This window comes from Vitis riparia, chromosome 6, assembly GCF_004353265.1.
Source record: "Vitis riparia cultivar Riparia Gloire de Montpellier isolate 1030 chromosome 6, EGFV_Vit.rip_1.0, whole genome shotgun sequence".
NCBI classification, from domain to species: domain Eukaryota; kingdom Viridiplantae; phylum Streptophyta; class Magnoliopsida; order Vitales; family Vitaceae; genus Vitis; species Vitis riparia.
Window position 1 is genome coordinate 17,852,975 of NC_048436.1, and position 22,130 is coordinate 17,875,104.

Below are 22,130 nucleotides of genomic sequence, written 5' to 3' on the forward strand. Positions count from 1 at the left end.
GTCGATAGAATTGTTATAGGCCACATTCACATTTCTTTCCTTTTGATTTACATTTTTAAAGAATTATAATTATTTATTGCAAATTTTCTCTCCAAATAAACATCTTATTTTTTAATATCGTATTTTTCGGTCATGTTAAAAAAATTACAAAATATATAACAAGTAATTAGGTGATATAAGTTATTTATCTATTTTAGAATAAAACAAAAATATTTTATCCAACAACTTTTTTTTCTTCTAAAATATTATTTTTTCCAAAAGACATGTATTTTTGAATTATTAAGGTAATATTTATTATTATTTTTAATAGTAAACATTGTATTTACTAGTAATATTTAATTAAGGGAGGGGCAAGGCCGCAAGTGAAGGCAAACATGTGGGCCAATTTTTATTTTCAAAACATGGGCAAGAGGACATGCTCCTCAAAGTATGGTTTCAAGTGGAAAAAATTGTTATATTTTGGCAACACCCCAGCGGGGGAGAAGAGGAGGAGACGCAATGGCGAGACACAAACGCAGTGGGGGAAGAAAGAAATGCCGATTGCCGAGAACGCCGTTGCCACTGAAGATTCTGAGACCAGAGGAAGAAGAAGACCCACAGCCACAAAGCCGTAACAAAATGGCCATGCAAATTGAGTCTTCCACCTTCAAGCTTCCCCGCGATTGGGTCGTCAGGAAGGTGCGTCGTGCCTCCGGCAAGTCCTGCGGCCTAATCGACAAGGTAATTTAGGGTTTTATGTCGCTCTTTAATTATGCCATACTCTTGCCTATGCCCATTTGTTTTTCATTTGTTTTTCCTGTTTAATTTTTTTTTCTTGAGTGTATTCTTTAGATGATGTTCGGGGATACGTTTGTAAGGCTTAATGTGGGTAATTTTTTTAAGGTTCTGTTTGCTTTCTGGGAAAAAGTAGGAAAGGAAAGGACATTGGCTTTTTAGTGAGGCCAGTAACGAGGATGGTGAATTGTCCAGGTCTATGAGAAGAGAGAAGTAGTGACTAGTGAGTTGGTTCGGGCTAGTCGCATTGGAATTTGAGGCCTTAGATGGGATCTTAGGTAAGTTTTTCTGTACTGTCACAAAATCAGGGCCTTGTATAGAGATGAGGGGACAATCCAGCTAGTCTCCGTGGATGCCCAACCAATGGGAGATCCCGGAGGTCTGGTAGGCCTGCATGTGCATGCATTCGCTAATGGTGTGCCGAAACTTGTCCATTGGACATGATGGATCTGCTCTTTCTTAATTAGGCGAAAACGGGTTCAGCATGTATCCAGTTTTCCTGTTTTGGCAAGCCTATAAGGCTAGAAGTCTGTGCATCAAATTGAGACTCTGAAACTAATCTCCAACATGCATTTAATCTGCATGGTTTTGTTTGGCAAGCTTGCAACTGTATGGTTTTGTTTGGCAACATGCATTTAATCTGTTTTGGCAAGCCTATAAGGCTAGAAGTCTGTCCATCAAACCTAGACTCTGAAACTAATCTCCAACATGCATTTAATCTGCATGGTTTTGTTTGGAAAGCTTGCAACTGTATTCATGAAACCAAACCTCTGGAACTAGTTTCAAATATTTAGTGATGGAGGACCGAGTTCACCAATGAGGGGCAACAAGTCCATATTTGACTCTTGATTTCTGCTCTTTAGCCTGCTTATATACCATGTTGTCAGGGTACTATGCCCACAGAAAAGAGGGGTGTTTTTGGGGATTGAGGAGATAATTGAAGTGGACCATAAAGTGGTGTTAGTTTGAGAGCTTCGCTTATTGAGGAAGAGGGGCACAACCTTTTCCTTGACAATGCAAGGGGTGCTTTTCTTCTATTAAGGGTGGAAATGGAGCAACAAAAAGGGACTAATAAGACTCAAAATTTCTTGCTTGTTTCCTCGGCAACAAAATGAAAGATAAGAAAAATCACCAGGACTTACTGCAATTTCTTTCTCTTCCTTTCTTTTTGGGTGTGGGGCGTGTGGGTAGGTAGGTTGGTAGTGGAGATGGGAATCTGCCAGAAATTGGCTTGGCAGTGTCAAAACAACTTCCATGTTAGATCCAGTGTATCCTATTGTTATGTATTTAGTAATACAATTCATTCCAAATAGACGAATTGAGCATTAATCACCTGAGTTTCGGCTGAAGAGTCTGCAATTTAGTCAAATGTAGATTATTATTGGATAATCCTGTAAAATCACAAATTAACCAATCTTAGTGGGTTGTTTTGAAAAATGTTGACTTGTTTATGCATATAAAATTCCAAATAGAATGGTTGATTGCTGAACTGATTCTGGGAATGTTGATATCAGTTCTTATACCCTTTCAGCTAGTACTGGAATCAAAGCAATATTGATGGTGATTTCTTCACTTTGAACAACTATTGAAATCCGACAATCTTTGAACCACCATAACTGACTCACTGGTCACAATTTATGATTTTCTGTGACTAATTTTTTTTTCTCCCTTAAATGTATTTTGAATAAGAGATTTGAGGACATTGAAACCAATATTACAGCACAATGTTGATTTTGTTTTCTTATTAAGCTAGGTTGAGTGCAATACCTGGTGATGTTAAAAGAAATTCCTTCTAATAGATCGTGTGGAGTCTATCATTGGTGTTCTACCAAAGTTCTTGCCAATTAATCCAAACTAAAGGTTTAAGAGTGTCTGTATAGGCTGAAGCACAAACATTGGTTTAGATCACGTATCCCTATGGATGATCCATTTTTCTTACTCAAGTACAGAATGATGTTATAGTCAATGTGTTTGCAGTTATAATGTTTTCTATCAAAGCAGGATGAGGAGAAGGGTGATAGCATGCACAATCATTTTACTAGTTTGCATAAAATTTGCTGGAACCTAGTTTCTAAAGATATGAAAAGAAGGATGTTCTACCATGTGCTAAATATGGTAAATGTAAATATTGAATCAATGTGTGATTAAAAAGTTTAAATTGACTGTCAAAGGGAATTGAATGGTTTGTTGAAAAATTTCCCTTAAGAAGGAAATTCAATTTTGCAAGCATTTGTAGATGGTCTTTGACCTCCCCCACCCCATCTAGAATGAAGCGACTCCTCATTTTCTGCTCTATAAATGTCTCCAATCATATCCAGATTCCAGACTAATAAAATGCTGAGCTGCATTTTGAGCCTACCCCAAACATGTAAAAACAATGGAGTCTTTATTTTTTATTTTATTCTCTCCTTTTTATCTAAGGGGTTGGGAGAAGCACAAGAACACAAATTTTAAGGATAACTGTCTTGCTACATAAGAAACTACTTCTGTGGGCTCATATCTTATTAGGATTTTTATAGCTTTATACGCCTGAATTCAATGAAGCCAATCTCTATTCACTTTGCAATGAGTTCTATCTTTTAACTAGTTTCATGCATGCATAAGTGAAGGCACTTTCTGCTCTAGTAGTTTTAGATCAGTGCCTTTGGAGTAGGCCATTGTTGGTGTTCTTCTGTAAGACTGCCACACTAGAATCTTTGGCAGCCTGAAGTGGATTCTTTGGTGGACCTCCTATATGAATATATTAGTGGCTTCTATAAATATTACTAACACTCTTTTGTGGTGAAAATTAATTATGCATATACCACTAATGCTCCTTTTTTGGTAAACATCAATTATGCATATATCACAAAAATCCAAATTTTGCATACAGTTTTAGATGATGGATTGCAAGGAGAGTTTGAACTTATATAGTTGGCTCTAATATACATTTTTTTGTTCTGGCTATTTTACTGTGGTCTATATGTCTAATCTAAGTTTGGAATATTTAGTGTTATTTCCCTTTGGCTGTTTTAAATTTTCTATTCAAATAAGAAATTTATTGTCTTCTTGTGCAGTATTACTATGAACCAGAAACTGGACGGCAATTCCGTTCTCTCAAATCCATTCAGAAATACCTAACAGAAAAAATGGAAAATACACCCAAGGTATTTGAAATGATTTGATCAGTGTAGTTTGGGTTATAAGAATTAACTTAGTTTCCAGGTGAAGATCAGACAAATTAGTTGCTCTTTTCTTACACTTGGATGGATTTTCTCTGAGAGTCTGTTCAACAAGCTTTTCTGCAAATCTGGAACTACTCTTTTGCTGATATAAATATTAGTTTATGTGATAATATAGTGTTATCATGTGGGTTTGTTTGCTGATAAGTTTGAAGTTGTATGAGTTATAGCTTATTCTTGAATGCTGTTTTAGATCAGAGACGGTAAAGAGATGGGCGCACATCTTAGCTCACAATAAGCTGTGTGCAAGCTCAAATGAGATTTGCAAGTAGCAAACCAAGATGGACCTGGTCCTAGGAGATTTCTTATGGACTGTTCCTCTCTCCCTTGTTTTGGTCTTTGCTTACTTTGATTTATGATAAAATTTCAGGTATTCAAGTTATCATTAGGGCATTCTCTTTTATCATCTATAAACCGTCTCCTATTTAATGTATTTATTCGATATAGAAATACTGTTCTGACTAATATGTTTGTCTTATGTGGACTTAAATATTTGAGGTTCAAATTTCATCACATTTTCCCACACTGTTTGTCATGACACTTGCATTATGAGTTTATTTGAATAAATTTGAAAAATACAGAATTCTTGTTGTATATCAGCAATGTTTGTCCTCGTATCTTAAATCCAAACCCTTTACTTGAGCTTTTCCTACACCTGATATTTCTTCCTGATTTTGTTATATGTATTGCATTACATTTCAAAATCAAACCTAAGGAGACTAAAGAGTTGAGGGTCATTGGTCTTATAGTTTTATATTCTCCTATTCCCATTTAATGTACACGATATCTCTTGAAATTTTACTAGTCCATGTGCTCAACTAGTGATGTCATTTGCTTAAATTTTGAAGGGTAATCACTTGCAACTAAATTCCTCTGTAAATAACCTAAAGAAAATTGAAATGAGAACAGAAAAAAGGGCCTGAGAAAGTGCAGGCCTTTTGCCATTTGAGGCATGTGAGACAGCTGAAATGCCGTGAATGCAGCATAGATGAGCTGTCAATACAGAGTCAGTTTCTCCCTGTTACTAAAATGTAATAGATTTGTGTATACTCCATTTTCTGTCACTGTGACAATAGAGAAGAGATTGGATCTACTACTTTGAAAAATCACACTTATATGTGATTGATTATCTCAATTAATGAATTCTCAATAAGTTCTCATGTACCAGAGATATAATGCAATTAACCAATGAAGATCTGTATGTTTAATCATTGTAATCATGGTTAATCTCAAATTGATTATGCTCGTGATGTGAATTATAAACCTAAAACCAATCACAAACTATCTATCAAGAATTATCCTTCGTGATGACAATGTTATATGTGGAAAACCCATACATGAGGTCAAAAACCACAAACCATCATGACTAGGCAAAACTTCTCAAATCAAGTATCAAAGTACAAAGATTTTTGTCTTACTGAAACTGAGTTCCTAAGATAAATCATTGACCTTCTTAGCCTCACTCAAACTCTTTTGCAATTGGTTATTGATCCACCAATTGGATGAAGTCTTGATGAAGAGCTCAAAATATCTGTGAGATTTCAACTGTTCACCAATATGTTGAAGTCTCTTCAACTCAAACTTTGACATTACTTTGAATTGAATTTCCAACCTCTCTTCACATTGAATGAAATGAGCACAAGGAAAGAGGATTAATAACCTGGATAGACTAAATGTTTCTATCCTAAAATCTATTGGTAGACAACTAATCATGAAGTTTCTTAATAAATAAAATAACTATTTTAGATTCATATAATATAAACTATGATAAGATGTTAAAAGCTAAATATGTCTCAAAGCCATAAAATATAAATTATCATTAGTTTCCAATCCAACTTAAGTGACAACCCGCAAACTCAAGTTTTAACATCCAAAGATACTTCAGCAATTTAAAAAGAGTGATAAACCCCCATTAGTCTTTCTCTCTCTCTTTGTACACACACACACACATATTATATTTTAAATAAAATAATAGCTAATGTATTTTAAAAATTATAATAAATAAATTATAACATGCAGGATCGGATTTCAACTAATTGTCCACACCTTCTATCCATGCTAACGAACCTCAGGTTTGATGGGTCATGGAAACCTTATCTCATACCCATTAGCTTGACCTTGTCAAAATATTGTGTGAATGGCCGAATACCTTGGCCTTAAGTTTTGTATATTATATATAGACTTTACAAGGATGCTATACATGGAAAGCAAATAAAAGAAAATAAATTCCAACATGATTCTAGCCCTATATATGTAAACTATAATCTGTCAAATAATGTATGCTAACTGTATAGAATAATAAATGGAGAAATAAGAAAACAATTGTGGGCTAAAATAAGGAAAGTAGTGTGGGCTAAAATAAGGAAAGAAGTGTGGACAGCAAAGCTGTCCTTTGACAGCCCTCCTCAAATTGATGCAGGTTGATCAACAAGCATCAATTTGCTACTTAGCAAGCAATGTCGATGACGAGGGAGAGCCTTGGTGAAGATATCAGCAATTTGTAAGTCAGTGGAAATATGTGGAAGAGTGATAACACGAGCTTCAAAGGCTTCACGGATAGAGTGACGGTCCACTTCAATATGCTTTGTGCGCTCATGATAGACAGGATTGGCCGTGATCTGAATAGCACTTGTATTATCGGCATGTAGAGGTATAGGATCGTTCTCAGAAAAATCTAACTCCGCAAGCAAACCTCGAAGCCAAATGATTTCAGAACAAGCAAGAGACATCGCCCGGTACTCAGATTTCGTAGATGACTTAGAGACTCTATCTTGCTTCTTACTTTTCACAAACATCTTAAACTAAAACTCCCAACTAAGATAGTTTTTTCCATTGAAACGAATAATAGAATATTCTCCAGACATTATGAAGACAGAAATAGCCTAGGAAACAAAAAAAAAAAAAAAATCGTCAAAGAGCCTAAATCTGATAACAAACCTCCAAATAATTGAAGATCTCTAAGAGCCTAGAAGCGAAGAAACCTAAAGAAAACTCTAAGATCACACCACAGATGTGTTGTCACAACCACCAGAAAAAAAAAAAAAAAAAAAAACTGGGATAGAGTCCGAGAGCCCCTAGGGCTAAATCCGAGAGCCCCTAGGGCTAAATCCGAGAGCCCCTATGGCTAAATCCGAGAGCCCTTAGGGCTAAATCCGAGAAAACCCAAAGAAAAACTAGAAAGCGTGTAAACTCTAGGTTTAGAACACAAGCTCTGATACCATGTCAAAATATTGTGTGAATGGCCGAATACCTTGACCTTAAGTTTTGTATATTATATATAGACTTTACAAGGATGCTATACATGGAAAGCAAATAAAAGAAAATAAATTCTAGCATGATTCTAGCCCTATATATGTAAACTATAATATGTCAAATAATGTATGCTAACTGTACAGAATAATAAATGGAGAAATAAGAAAACAATTGTGGGCTAAAATAAGGAAAGTAGTGTGGGCTAAAATAAGGAAAGAAGTGTGGACAACAAAGCTGTCCTTTGACAGACCTTAGCTGAACCCATCATCTGGTCAGCCTTTAATGATCTCGAAAGATTAATTTACAATCTCTATCAAAGCTCTAAAAGATTGGAATCTTGTCTTGTGTAATGTCGAAACAAAAATGATCTCAAGACTGGCATTATCTTTGGTCATCAAGTTGAACTTGATGTTTAACCAAACTTCACCAATCTTGAACCTAATATGATGATATCATCATGATTGATCTTATGAACTTTAAGTCAGTAATTTCCCAAGTAAATGCTTGTGATGAAGATGGTTATGGAAAGCCAACATAAAAACCGTACATACTCGAAGGTTTTTGGGTACAAATATGAAAAGCGTACTCTTAGTTAATGAGTTTAAATAATCTAACTTTGATGCTTTTTCTCCTAGTCATTTTCATACACTTTTGAAGAGTTGAAATTCATCACTGCTATAGGTTTTTTGATGGAAATCAGATGATTAAAGTTGTTAAAATGGTATAGCCAGTATAGCTTTTATGCAAGTGTTTAACTAAATGTAAACTGTTATATGATCAGATGTTAATTATTCTTTAATACCAATGTGATATACTAAAAATGTAAATAAAAAGACAAATGCCTTTTCTATTAGATATAGGCCACAATGTATACCAGGCTAACACCCTCATCACATGCGACCCATACCTATACTTGAAGTGATAAATTAGTAGTTATAGATTACATATAAATAGTAGGAGTGACTTGAATTTGAAACATCTAGTTAACCGTAGTTTTGATATCTTATTAAGCTATCAATTAACTTAAAAGTTTAAGATGTTTAGATATGAGCCCACGATATATACATGGCTAGCATTTTCTGCTAGTATTATGTCTTGAGAAATGATGCATTTATGAAAATATACACAGAATGTCTATTAAAACCAGAGCAACATCATTTTTTTCACTATTTTTTTTGGTTGGAAAATTCAAATGAGATCCACTTTGCTTTAATATAAAAAAAAAAAATTTGTCTTGGCAATTTTTTTTTTCCCCTTTTACATAGGAAATTGATGAGACATTACTACATAGTGATTTGTTGACTTGGTCATGGCACATCTACATTAAATAAAAATGAAATTAAACTAGGTGTTAAACTATCATCTATCTAGAATAAATAGCAAAAAAACAAAAAAATGTTAGATTTGTCATAATGTTTCTTTTAGAAAACTCCTTGACAAAATTAGGGACAAATATGATGGATTTTACGAAAGAGTATAGGTAAACATTTATGAAATTTTTTACTCCAAAAATAAAAAATAAAAATAATGGTATCCAACTTTGTGGTATTTCTTTGAATGAAAATCATTTTCTTTTGCAACATCCTACTAAGACAAGGCATGGAGCCCCCTTTTGGAATTGCTTCCTGTTTTTAGTTTTAAATGGAAGTTGACATTGAAACCAAAGTCATAATTTTTAAAGGATAATATCGGTATCATAAAAGTTTTTTTTTTAAACATGAAAGAACTCACATAAACCCAAATAGAGCTTCTATAAGAAACAACATTTTTTTTTACTTCCATATTAAGTTTTTTTTTTAGTCATAAGCTCTTTTAATAAAATTAACCAAATAGGCATAGAAGATCTTATTGAGATTAAAAAAAGATCTTTTGGCTTCTCATAAGTGAATTCAAACAAGACCATACTTGTTACAACTTAGAGTTACCGAACTATAACATTTGATATACCCTTGAAGTCATTGCCACTACAGATTTTAGGACCAGACAAAGAAGAAGAAGAAGAAGAACAACCTCATCAAAAAATGGCCATGCAGATTATGGACCCTAATCTTGAACTCCCTGATAATTGGGTTTTTCAGAAGAGATTGAGTAGTTCTGGCCAAATGCACAAGGTACTTTTGTTTTTCTAAAGAAAAAATCATTATTTGGATTTATATAGCTTTAGAATTGTAGCATAATTGTGTATGAGCATTTACTTTTAGTCCTTTTCCCCCCTTTTTAGATGGTTAATGGTGAATGTTTTGTGACTATTGTGGGTTATTCTTTGGATCATGTTTGGGAATACCCTTCTTCAAGGCCAAATATACACAATTTGTTGAGGTTCCGGTTGTTAATTTAGAAAATATGGAAAAACAAGACATGTCTTTAAGAAGGTGTTTAGTAAACCAACTTAATGACTTGATAATTAAATCATTCAGTATGTTAAATAAAATAACTTAATATTGTAAAATAAAGTTCAAAATAACTTAAAGTAACAAGTCAAATTAAATAATTTTTTCTAAATCCCAAATATTCTTCTCCTTAGTTGCTAGGATACCCAAATTTTCTTTATACCCAATGTATTTGTGTTAATATGACATGACATAAGTGTGGATGTGGGATTTGCTTAGTTGCTTTGATTTATTTATTATATTCCACTTGCATAGTATGTTATTACATTAAAGAAAGAGAGAATTTAAGAATTTTAGGGATAAGGAAAAATGATAAAAGATAAAAGATATGAAGTTTTTATCAAAGATGTCTTTACTTGTAATAGATTTCTATTTTTTTTTCTTTTTATTATCATATCTTCATATCTATACTTGAATTTTGGAGTTAAAAGAATCTGACTTCTAGATAAGTGCCTACAATTGAGTCCAAGCAATATAGTTTGGGTGTTTCTATCTCTTTATTCCTTCCTTCTCTTTCATAATTTCATTACTTAATATTAATGAATGTTAATATACCAATTTAATAATTTAGAAATAAATTTAAGTTGATTTATCAAATAAAGTTAATATTTAAAATAAGAATTAAATAATAAGTTTTAAGTTGTATGCATTAGCTTTATCGAAAGAAGTGTGAGCAGTGGATCTTTGGACCGAATGAGATAAAGGGGTCACTAGAAGTGTGTGATTAGGAGTTCGATGACATAGCGCTTTTCTTTTCTAAACTTCAACGGAAGGTGATGATCAGGGAAAGAGAATATCAGATGGTTTGGATGGATTCAAGGAATGAAACTTTCTCCATTAAAGCTCTATATTCTATCTTGGAGCTGGGGAGATCAATTCCTTTTATAGTGGGAGTAATTTGAAATTCATAAGTGGGCTTCTTTGTTTGGGAGGCTAGTTAGATAAAAGTTTTAACTTTAGATCCTCTTCAGGGGAGAGGGTGGTCGTTGGTAAATATATGCTTTCTTTGTCAAGTCAAGGAAGAATCCATTGATCACATCCTCCTTTACTATGTCAAGACAAGGGTTTTATGGTAGTTATTGTTTTCTTTGCTTAGTGTATCTTAGGGGATATCTTCTATGGTCAAGAGACTTCCTTGGATGATGTGGCTCCTTTTTGGAAAATGTGAAAGGAAGGAATCAAATATCATTTGAAAATGAGGAACATTTTGATCACAGTCTAAAAAGCACCTTTCTTAGTACTCCTCTTTTGTGGGTGAAGTTGTACATAAATGAAGGCTCAATGCCTTTGATTTTGTAAATTGGTTGTGGTCTCATTGAGGGAAAGTTTTTTGTGGCCCCTCTTTTTTGGTTGTGCCTAATGGCAGCTGCAGTATATGGCCTGTGAACTTTGGTGCACTATTACTTTTGACTCCTTTTATAATATACTCATTTTATTTGCCTATGAAAAAAAAATATTTAAGCATTGAGCATCAAGTTTTAGCAAATTCTACCCAAGTAAGATTCTTAATAGTAATGTAGGTGTAACTTGGGTAGGTTGTCTAAACCCAATGTTTGGTCGGGTTTGGGTAATAATTTTTCATACTTGGGTTGAGTTTTCCTATTACAAATTGAATTTGGGTTGGGCTTAAGTAAATGGTTTGGGCAATTCAAGTCTAACTCAAACCTGATTTAATATTTTTAATTTATATAATTATATAAATCATATTAATTTTGTGTACTTTTCAAATGATTTTAAAGGAAAAAATGTTAAGTTTAATCATATTATGTATTATTTTATTTTTCTAGAAAGATAGGTGAATTTATTTTTCTTATTTATTATTATCTTGAAATGTTGTGTCATTTACTATTTAAATTGTGGTATAAGTGTATAAAAAATTAAGTTAAAAAAACTATTATGGGCAGGTTCAACTCAAACCAATCTTACTTAACCCAAATTTAACTTGTAACAGTTATACAACCCAATCAACTCGAGTTTAACTTGAATGTATGAATTCAACTCATGTTAGTAGGGTATTTGCTGTTACTTTTGCTGCAAGTCAAAACTTGAAACACTGTTGTTCTATTCTGCAGTACTACTATGAACCCGGGACTGGACGACAGTTCCGATCCCTCAAATCTGTTCAGAGACACCTAATAGAAGCAAATGATTGTACACACAAGGTATTGAAGTCAGACAATCAACTTAGGCTTAATTTCAGAATTTAACTTGTTTGCCAGGTAAGTTGATTGCTGTTCTATTATGCTTGACTGTATTTTAATCTGCTTCTTTTTCAGCCTTCACAAAATTCTGATGCTTCGAAGAAAAACAATTCTAGCACGAAGGTGAAAACTTCAACTTCCCATTTTATCAAACCACCAAAAAAAGTTAATTGGGTTCTTACTGGTCCTGGGGGAGATGTATGGAGCCCTTACATAAATGCATCAGCTGTTCCAGAATCTATAAAGCAGACATGGGCTAAAATATTTATGTTACATGTCAACGAAAAATTTTAGCTGCACCAACTTTCAAAGGTAAGTTTCATACTCCTAATTCTTGGTTTCCAAAATCAAACACTCATCTTTGCTATTACTTTCTATAGATATTGACCTAGATTACATTTGCATAGAGCACATTCATCAACAAGCTCATGAACATTTCATTTCAGGGGAGTATGAACCTCCCATGGAAAGGAAATCATAAGTGCATATCATATTTCATTTGAAATGAATACCTTTTGTTTTCTGTAGCATCTGAAACAAAGTGTTGCATCAACACAGATTTTATTTCCATTCTAGGGATGAATCCAACTCATTGATACAGACCTCCTCATTGATCCTACTGATGGGTGATGTTATTGGTTTTGCAGCTAACGACGACCGTGGAATGGATTGAGGGTAGAATTTGCGGGTTTTGAAGGTCAATTGAGTTTGGATGGGGGGAGAGGTCCAGGAGTGTGCAGTGATTTTGTATAGAGTGGTAGGTTAGCTAATCAACATTCTGCAACATTACAGAATGGATAATCTTTTATTTTGCTGGTAGTGACTTCTTGCAGTTGTGAACAATAAGAAATGGATTTTCTGATAATTGAAATCCCAAAACAAGGCACCAATTCAATGCTCCTAAACTGGAGACTTAACAGGACACTTGAGATCAAGTAAGCTCTTAAAAGCCTATTTAATTTAAGACTCTTTATCAGGTTTTCTTTTAATTATTGCTCTGAACATCCTACAAAAAATAATTGAAAAACACCTTAAATATCTAAGATGGGCGCGTCCAAATATGTGAAACCCATGAAGACAGAGGTGGACCACTAGCCCACTACCCCTTTAGTGTCACCATGTTTGGTTTTGAGGCTGTCTGCCCCGTACGAATCTGGATTGCATTTGCAGGGTTGCCTGTCTTTTCTCGAAGGTTTAAAATTGGTTTATTTGAGAAATATGATTCTTTTAGATTAAAATACCCCTCACCATTTTATTTATTTTTCCAAATATGAGGATTGTTTTGTCTTTTTGACATAAATATTTCTTTAAAATTTGAATTTTCATGTATTTTTAAGAAGAGATATTTGATTTTGCTATTTAGGAAAAATGATCCTCACTTTTTGTTTTAAACAGGCAGAATGATTTTCCTTTTTTGAATAAAATTACTTTTTATACCTATTTTGCATCAAAACACTTCATGTAAAATAAGATATTTTTGTCCATTTGAGGTTATATTTAATATTTCTTTAAAAAAAATTAGCCCAAATGGGAAAAGTTTGGAAAACCAAAAATTTATGGGTATTTATCAATTATCAATTAAAAACAGAAATTAATAATAATAATATTAATCATTTTTATATAAAATGTAATAACTCTTTAAGATGTATTTTAAAAAGATAATGATTTTTAATAATAATTTCATATTTTTTAAATAAAATTTATTATATTTTATATAAAAATTACTACTCATTTTTATTTTTAAAGGCATAAACATAAAGGTGTATCAAAGGAAGACTGGAATGCACTTTCTCCAAAATTTGGTCACTTTTTCTTGAGGTGGGGTGTGGAGGGGGAAAAGGAAAAATCCATTCTTCCCTTAGGGTAGGAGTGTGAGGTTGGGCCTCCAAAATGTTAATAAGCGTGCAGGGAAGACTCAAAGCAGAAGCCTCAGCCTCCCTTTGACAAGCTCTCACCTGCATGGAAATTGAGAGAAAAAGGATAACAAATTCCAGCCTTTCCCTGCACATTATGTTGAAGCATAGCAGGAAGCGGAAGTTGGCAACTTGGCATTCAAGAATCTAGAAAAATGAAATGATAGTAGACAAGACAAGTACAACTACAAGGGTCTAAGTAAATTTATCTAGCAATTACAAAGCAAGTCTTCAAATGTTTGTTTTAGTATAAAAGTATCTGGCATTGTTGTTCTGGCCATTGCCTTATAACTATCCAATCTAAATCAATTACAGTCTAGAAATGGAAATGAAAATCTGAGTTCATCATCTATGACAAGCTCTTGCAAATGACAAATAAAAACCAACAACCTCAATTACCCGAATCAAGCATTGGAAGCAAACAAAAAGAAAGAAAAAGTTTTAACTCAAGGAGGCAATCTTCCAGACAAATAGAGAGAGAGTTTATCTCTGACAATTGAAGCATTGTTGTCGGCTGATTCGCATATCTGTTGGCGGTAACCCAAGTCATGGTGGTGGGACAAAGGCATCTCGTCCTGCACCTCATCCTCCAAATCGATCACAATGTTATGAAGCAAGCAGCAAACCAGAATAATCCTGGGCAACCTGTTCTTGTCAGGCCTCCACATCACTCCTTGGATCACCTTCCACATCTCCTTCAGCCGTGCCAGTGCTCGCTGTGCCACCATCCTAGTTGCGAAATGCCGCCTATTGAATTCAGCTTTGGATTCTGAGAGCTCTTTCCCTTGATAAGGAGTTACAAGCCAAGGCAGCAGAGGATACCCTGAATCCCCAACTATGTATTCACTTATCTCTGAACCTTCTGCTAGCTCTATCTTTTTGCCGTTTAACCTCTGTCCTTTCTCACACAGCTTGAAGAAATTTGAACTCTGGAGCACTGAAGAGTCCTTCATTTTGCCTGGCCATCCAGTAACTATGTCTCGAAACCTCATCTCTGGGTCCACAATTGCCTGCAAGATCATGCTGTGATGATTCTCACTATCAAGCCACACACTGTTTGCAGAGTCTGCAGAAGGCAAACACATCATGATGTGCGTGGTATCAATTGCTCCACAACAATTTGGGAGGCCTCGGATTTTCTCAAACTTGGATGTTATTTCTGTGATTTCTGGTTCTGTGGAAGGCCATTGGAGATGGTGGAGTGCCCTTTCTTCCATTATCTCCACAAAACGCCAGGTTACTTGGGATACAGTTGAATGGTTCAGACCAAATGCATCACCAATTGTCAAAAGGGAGTCACCTGAGCTAAGCCTTCTTAACGCTACAGCTACTTGATCATTTAAACACATGGGCCTGCCGTTTGTAAAGATGAAGTTCCCTGGCTTGGCCATCATATCTTCTTTGACAAGAGCACATATGTAGTTGAAGGTCTTTCGGGAAATTTTGAAAACAGATTCAAATTTATCCAAACCCTTTGATGAAGATAGAAGACCTGCAGAGAGGAGAAAGGAGAAAAAGAAAAATAATAACAGTTTTCAATATTGTAGTATTTAAACAAGTTTTCACAATGTTCTTTGCAGATCGCTGTTAGAAAGAGCACTAACATTATCACAGCCATAAAGATAAGTTTCTTAAAGTACGATGATACAAATGCTTGAATAAATATAATTTTGTGACATGGTAGTTCAGCTTCAGATTATATCCCGAATAAATGAATCCAATCATAGAAGACGTAACAATGCACATAAAGCAAACATAGAAGAAACAAGTAATGCGACTTTGTTCCAGAAGCCTAGATGAAAACCAAGGAAACAAAAAAAACTGATTGAGAATCATAGGACCAGTATTATCAATTGGTAAATTAATCCAATCGTGCTTCAGACTATATTCATAGATAAAGAAATATGAGCAAACACAACATTGGAGTTCTGTAGCAGACAGAAAACATGACGTGCAGAACTAGATTTAACATCCTAAATTTGACTATGAGCTTGAATTAGCTGATATCTTACTCGTAAGTCATTTCAGTTATTTTTGCTTCTGCAAGACCTAACCTAGTCTAAAGCTAAATACACTTACTAAACATGATGAATGCAGTTGCCAGTTGTTGTGTGGGATCAGTTAAACTTGGATTGCTTTTGGGTCAAGGTACTAGATGGGAAATAGACAACTGCATAACTCTTTAGAAGTTGAAATTTAATTCGTACATTAGAATAAATTATATTTTTTTTTCTGGATATGGTTACCCAACTGAAGTTGAAATTAGAAACTAGGACTCGTGTCAGCCAGTTGTTTTGATTTTGGTACTGATGATGAATCAAAGGCAAATAGAGAAATAAGGCAACTTAAGTCTACATGATCTCCCACCTTCGGGACCTTCATTTTGTTATTCTGTCTTGTTCCTGAGAGATTTTGTAAAGAACATTTGTAGGTTTCTTGTCCTGATCGGGTTTTAGTAGTGTACAATCACCAGTCTCAGAGGGCCCTGATGTGGCCTCCAAAGAGAACACAATATAAAGACGATTCTCCAGAGAATGAAAGGATTAAAAACATACTCTTCATTCTTCAGGAGCTTTATATTCCTCTAACGTAAATTGACTTTTTTATCACCATCAGCTTCTCAGACAGTTTCTCATTTGAAGGAGAAAGTCTGCTTCCAATAGCCAATAGCCAATAGCCTTGCAAGTGATGACAAACATTTGAATCAGCTGATGATTGGTGATTCCACATAAAAGGTTCTGGTTGAAGGAGATACCCTTGGGTAAAATCCATATGGTTCACTAAAAAACTAGGCAACCTTATCCTCACTACCCTACTAGTTTTAACTCCAAGTTTGAAGAGATAAAAAGAGTAATTATAACTGAAGTACTTACAGTCATAGGCTTTGACATCATATAAGTTGATGTAATACAACCTGTAACCAGATGAAGTTATCGTTTTTACTTAAAACCTACTTCAAATTGGTAGGGGAAAACAACAAAAATTAAGACTCATGAAAGAAAAAGGACCAAGTAACCTCCATTCAGGCATTAACTCTAGAATCTAGCAGTCAAATAAAACCTATGTACAAAGTACACATGACATGCCTCTTTTTCCAGACATTTTCCATGCATGTGACCCGATATATGCCAACAGCAGTGTAGCTGTAGCATCCTTTTTGTGTTTTGACATTGCCATGCTGAATATCTTGACTTTGTGCCCTGAAACAAAACTCATGCCAGTATCCGGCTTACATGCTATAGAACTTTGATTGAAAATGCCCCATATAAGTTCCTATTAAATTGCAACAAAAAAAGCCATGGATATTGCTATTAAGTACCTGGGAGATTGGGGACATATGCATCTGACCACCTATAAATGTAATTCTGTATCTTGAAGTCAAAAGATCAGTAGAACCATCCAGGTGAAGAATAAGATGATTAGGAGGTAGATTATCTCAACTCAAGTTGGAGTTATTTCCCAGTGTTCAAAAACCTGTATTTTCCTCAATGGTTTAAACTTGAAAAACCATCTCTTTGCTAAAGTATGGGCTTCTGGAACTGCCTTAGAAGCAATAACCTATTGCTAATAGGATGAACTGTATCTAGGTATTCACATACCTTAATAAAGCTTGTACATTCTCATTTGTATTGGAAAAGTACTAAGATCTTTCTGTCATATATTCTAATGCTTTCAATGGTTTAAAAAGTTGTTTTTCCCCATACAATTCATTGGCCCATGTCAGCAGTTTGTCCAGTAAAATGGCCTATACAGTTCATTGAATGTTCTCAGCTTATAAACACCACTATTTCCTCATGCTATGGATTTTTTTTTCAGTTTGGAATCTGTATGCCTTGAGATTCTCTCCAATCTAGACTTCAAATTATCTCCTTCAAACTGTCAACAGTCAGTGAATTGTTAGGCTTTCATCAAGCAAGACTTTCAATCATAATTCAAAGAATATGTACCATGTAGAGACAAGGGATAGCTTTTTCCTATCATGCTACTCTGCATCAATGTTCCACCTTGTGAGTCTATAACTCTATCAATCATGAAGGAGAAGATTTCAATCTCAGTCCTGGTCTACTCCATATGCTTTTAAATTTGAATGTACTATACAGAACTATACAACAAGTTAGATCACTGAAGTGCATCATTAAGGCTCTTTTTTAAATACTGGGGCTAACTATATCAGTCAAAATCTACCCTCAAATATCGATACCTTGGAAACATGCACAACATCAATTTACCATGATCAATAGGAAATTAGGCTCAGTTATTTACCACCTAAGCATCTTGTAGTACTTATAAGAACTATTCTTTTGCATTTCCTACTGATTATCCTCTTTTTAACCAACCATATTTTCTTGCTATCATAACAAAGCACAGATGATATATGTGCGCTATATTTCATATTCAATCGCTTCTAGCCTCTTCTCCTTGAACCATCTTCCCTACCATGTATGTTTTATGTCAATATTGAAAGAAAAACACATCTAAAGAAATTTCTTTAGAAAAAAAAAAGCAAAATAATACTTATTGTTGAAGCATCCAGTCAACAAATCCTTCAGAGAGCAAGTTCATGGCAAGCTCCTCTTTGTGTATGGTCAACAGTAAGTTCTCAAAACTTGGACATGCATTCAGGAGCTTTAAACATGAAAAACCTAGAAAACAGGTTGTCCCATTAAAAGCCAGCATGCTTCCCATACTTGCAATGGCTTTTTTATCATTTATATCAAGAATTCTTTCAATCTTCTCAGGCAGTAGGCTAAAACATATGCTTTTTCCTCTACTAATCAAAGGGATCTATTGGCAAGCAATTTGCAATTTCATTCAATCTATTTAGGCTTCTACACGATCACACAGTTCAAATACATTCTTGTCTCTGTTTCATTTGCAAAAGAATTTATTCAGTGTGACAACCTTTCTTTAATCCAGAGTAAGCTCCCCACAATTGTACTTTTCCTAGGAAAGTACGTCCAGTTCATTTTATATGAATTATTGGGGTTCAGACAAACATCATGTATGACCCAAATATCTTGGCTAGCCCAGTCCAGTGGAAGCGCCTCCAGAGCATAGATGGGGTACTCTGGTGACATGAAAAAGAACTGTACTTTCTTTGATATGCAGAAGAAGATGTGTTAAAAAATGAAAGAGGGCATGGCCTATGTAAATAAGATGTATATGAGCAATGCCTGAGGTGAAAGAAGGAAAGAAGCAATCAGGGAACACAACTGAGAAAAATAGAGACCAAGGAAACAAACAGAAAATCCAGTAGAAGGTAATCCCCTCCCAGCCTATTAATGAAGATGCATTCTTGTGTTAATGCTTTGATTTTAGAAGTTTGAATTAAAAAAAAAAAAAGAAGGAAAATAATAGGACGCTGTGTAGCCACTGAAATGAATGGAGTGGAGTTGTTGTGGTTGTGAAGCTCATTGAATGAATGAATAGGACAACAAAGTAACACAATTTTAACAAGACGCTGAGATTCATCACCATACTTAGGAATACAATCTGTACAATAGAAACAAGCATGACCTTAAGAATAATCAGAATTGAAATAAGGGGCATTACATACTGCTTTACTGAGCTTTTTTAATGATGAGAAAGGTGCAAATGGAAAAACCTATTAAAACTGGAACGGGATACTTGACATATGAGACGGTTGACTAAATTTGAAGATATTGGCTATGAGCAAGTATGCTTCTATCTCTTAGAAAGCCAAACCATACTGAGGATAGATGTCCCTAAATACTGTAGTTATCAGTTCCCATGCAGTTGCTCAATGACTAAGCAATTTTCAGCAACATATCCTGAGATAGGATCTGAAGGATATTCAAGCCTGCCTGCTTTAATGAATATAATAAACATTAAGATGAGGGAATATTTCTTTTGTAGACTCTGATAAAAATGATGGCCTGATCCTTATTCATAACAATGATATTGTGAAGTTCCTTCAAGAGGTTCACTTCACAAATGTACATTTCAAGGTTTTAAGAATAAACTTCAGACAATCTTCTTTTTTCTAAGAAATCTTATGGTTATATTCTGAACACCACAGGGACAATAAACAAAAAGATTCTGCATAACATCTTCCCTCATAGCATCTTTCCTCAAGCACCTAAAGATCCGATCAACCGAGCAGCAAATGATTGATGGATCCTCTTACAAGCACCATATGAGGTGCTTCAAATTTTCATGGCAACTGTAAAATGTAAGTTAAAAGGATAGAGACTCTCATAGATCAGTGAGTCTTCACATCCTTTTTTGCATCATAGTGAAGATACCCTTGGTGAATTACATGGTCCCTATAGAGACACCAACTATATTAGGTCTGTGACCTTGCAGACAGTGAAGAAATCCAAATGCTTTTGAAGCCCCAAAAACCAACCTCAAGAGACTCAAGAGTGAAAATTTATGTGCACAGGAATTAAGCAATGCATTACAATTCCTTGAGTAGGCACATGACACCATTCCTAAAAATTATATTACACATAACAAATAAACTTAAATTCATGAACAGATCAATTTATGCAAGTCAAATTTCCTCAATAAAATATCATAACAGATTTTTTTGTTTCTAATTTTTTAATAACTAAGATCAGCAAAGCAAATAGAAATAAAATCAACCAAAGATTTTAAAAGGGGATTCTATACTGCTGTGATGTTCTCAATCAACTTCAGATAAGAAAACAAGACAAAAAAGGGGGAAAAAAAAAATCAAGAAATGAAAAACCTAAATAGAATCAAATGGACAATCCAATAGAAATTAAAATTAGGCAAAGAAAAACCTTCATGCCTACAAACAAGATATTGCTTCTGGTATTCTATTTTTGTATTCCAATTATTCAGAATAAATATCAGTTTGCAACTCAAAGTATGAGACATCAGATGTTGCCATGTCCGATATGGACTTTAAAGATGTCCATCTAATTTACTTCATAGAACCCAATAATAGAACTACAAACAAGTAAGAACTACAAGAACTTTAGAGACTAGAGAAGCAGCCAAACACCTATCCTGCCTCCACACTGTAGAAGCTTTTAAGGGAAAGCGGTGCTTCTGTCAATTGTGTATATAGGGAGGAGATAAGTATCCCCAAAGTGTGCACTCTTCATTCTACATGATCATTAACCAAAATTGGATTTCCAATGTTATTCAAAGCAACCAATAGAGCAATACAATTAATTCAATGACAAAGTCAGGCAATCTGTAAAAAACTTCCAAGACAGATCTGTTTCTCAAAATTCGTCAGCTGCATGCTTAATTGAAGATAGGTTAAATTGATTTTATCATATCATTACAAACACATTCTAAAATTGAAATCTGCAGCACATGAATTGCAAGCACAGTATGAGTTCTTTGAACTTCTCTACAGGAAATCTAAGCCACAGGCATTGCCAGATGGAAGATACTTTGTTATCTTTGATTTCATTACATGCCCATCAATTTATGGTATATGAAATCTCACATCTCGTCCTTTATTGCATTCAATATAAGAATAAAACCAGAATGTAAGGTAAAAAATCACTCAAAAGTCAGATTAGGGATACCCTAATGTATTTGCAATATATGAATAAATAACTTGAATAAGAGATTAAGCATAGAACCAAACAATTGAGTCAAAATAAAGTTCTGTCATGAACCAGAAACAATGCATCAAATACTGGTAAAACCTACATACCCATCACATCCTCAATGATCAACAAGAACAATATCAATATATCATTAGAGAACAGAAAACATTAACTATGAAAACCAAAAGCCAAACAAATCCAGAGACAGTAAAGCAATAAGAATCAGAAGATATATACCAGCAATCCTCTTGGAAAACTCATCCCACCAATCTACAGACCCCTCCTCTGAAGACTCCTCCCTCTTCTCTATCTTCCTCCTCTTTTTATATCCTCTCACAGGACCCATGAGCGCACAAAGACCCAATTGACTCAAAAGTCAGAAACCCCACTAAGGTAAAAAAAAAAAAAACAAGAATCAAAGAAACTAAGTTAGAATTCACCGAAAAAACTGAAACCCATTACTGAACAAAGAACATTCCATGCCACAGACAAATAGAAATCATCAGAGAATGATTGAAAGAGATGAACATGCAAAATGGTCCATTGATGGATATGGCATAGTTACAGTGTGTTAATGGTGTGTGTGGCGCGGTGTTTGAAGCATGCAAAAAAGAGAGAACTTGTTGAAATAGGAGGAGAGACAGAGAAGCTTCACCTGTAACTGATGATAAATCTACATAACTCATGTGGGTTGGTGTTTGTTTAAGACAATGTGGCAAGACAAGTGAAAGACATGGACATTTTCAGAGAAGTGCCTTTCTCTCTCTACATATGTAGAATTAAAAGTTAAAAAAAAAAAGAAAAAAGAAAAAGAAAAAGAAGA

General features: G+C 34.5%; 2 protein-coding genes across 6 annotated transcripts; one reads left to right on the top strand and one right to left on the bottom strand.

Annotated features, from left to right (window-relative positions):
- The first annotated feature begins 454 nt into the window (after window positions 1–454).
- Window positions 455–12,755, top strand: LOC117915719 (methyl-CpG-binding domain-containing protein 7). 3 transcript variants are annotated; one of them, XM_034831375.1, is made up of 6 exons: window positions 455–720; window positions 3,831–3,920; window positions 9,203–9,358; window positions 11,710–11,799; window positions 11,914–12,150; window positions 12,486–12,755. In XM_034831375.1, the coding sequence occupies exons 1-5, from the start codon at window positions 499–501 to the stop codon at window positions 12,130–12,132; spliced, it is 777 nt and encodes a 258-aa protein (XP_034687266.1). In that variant the 5' UTR covers window positions 455–498; the 3' UTR covers window positions 12,133–12,150; window positions 12,486–12,755. The 3 variants fall into 3 exon arrangements, with proteins under 3 accessions (XP_034687266.1, XP_034687267.1, XP_034687268.1); XM_034831376.1 differs by having other exon boundaries at window positions 456–720; window positions 9,218–9,358; XM_034831377.1 differs by lacking the exon at window positions 9,203–9,358 and having other exon boundaries at window positions 456–720.
- A 1,174-nt stretch (window positions 12,756–13,929) lies between these two features.
- On the bottom strand, window positions 13,930–22,118 carry LOC117917157 (protein ALP1-like). Of its 3 annotated transcripts, none has more exons than XM_034833407.1 (3): window positions 21,963–22,118; window positions 21,545–21,695; window positions 13,930–15,243 (listed from the first exon to the last, which is right to left on the bottom strand). In XM_034833407.1, exons 2-3 carry the CDS (start codon window positions 21,651–21,653, stop codon window positions 14,198–14,200), a joined length of 1,155 nt encoding a protein of 384 aa, XP_034689298.1. In that variant the 5' UTR covers window positions 21,654–21,695; window positions 21,963–22,118; the 3' UTR covers window positions 13,930–14,197. The 3 variants fall into 3 exon arrangements, with proteins under 3 accessions (XP_034689298.1, XP_034689299.1, XP_034689300.1); XM_034833408.1 differs by lacking the exon at window positions 21,963–22,118 and adding an exon at window positions 21,873–21,943; XM_034833409.1 differs by lacking the exon at window positions 21,963–22,118 and adding an exon at window positions 21,791–21,848.
- Window positions 22,119–22,130: the final 12 nt, after the last annotated feature.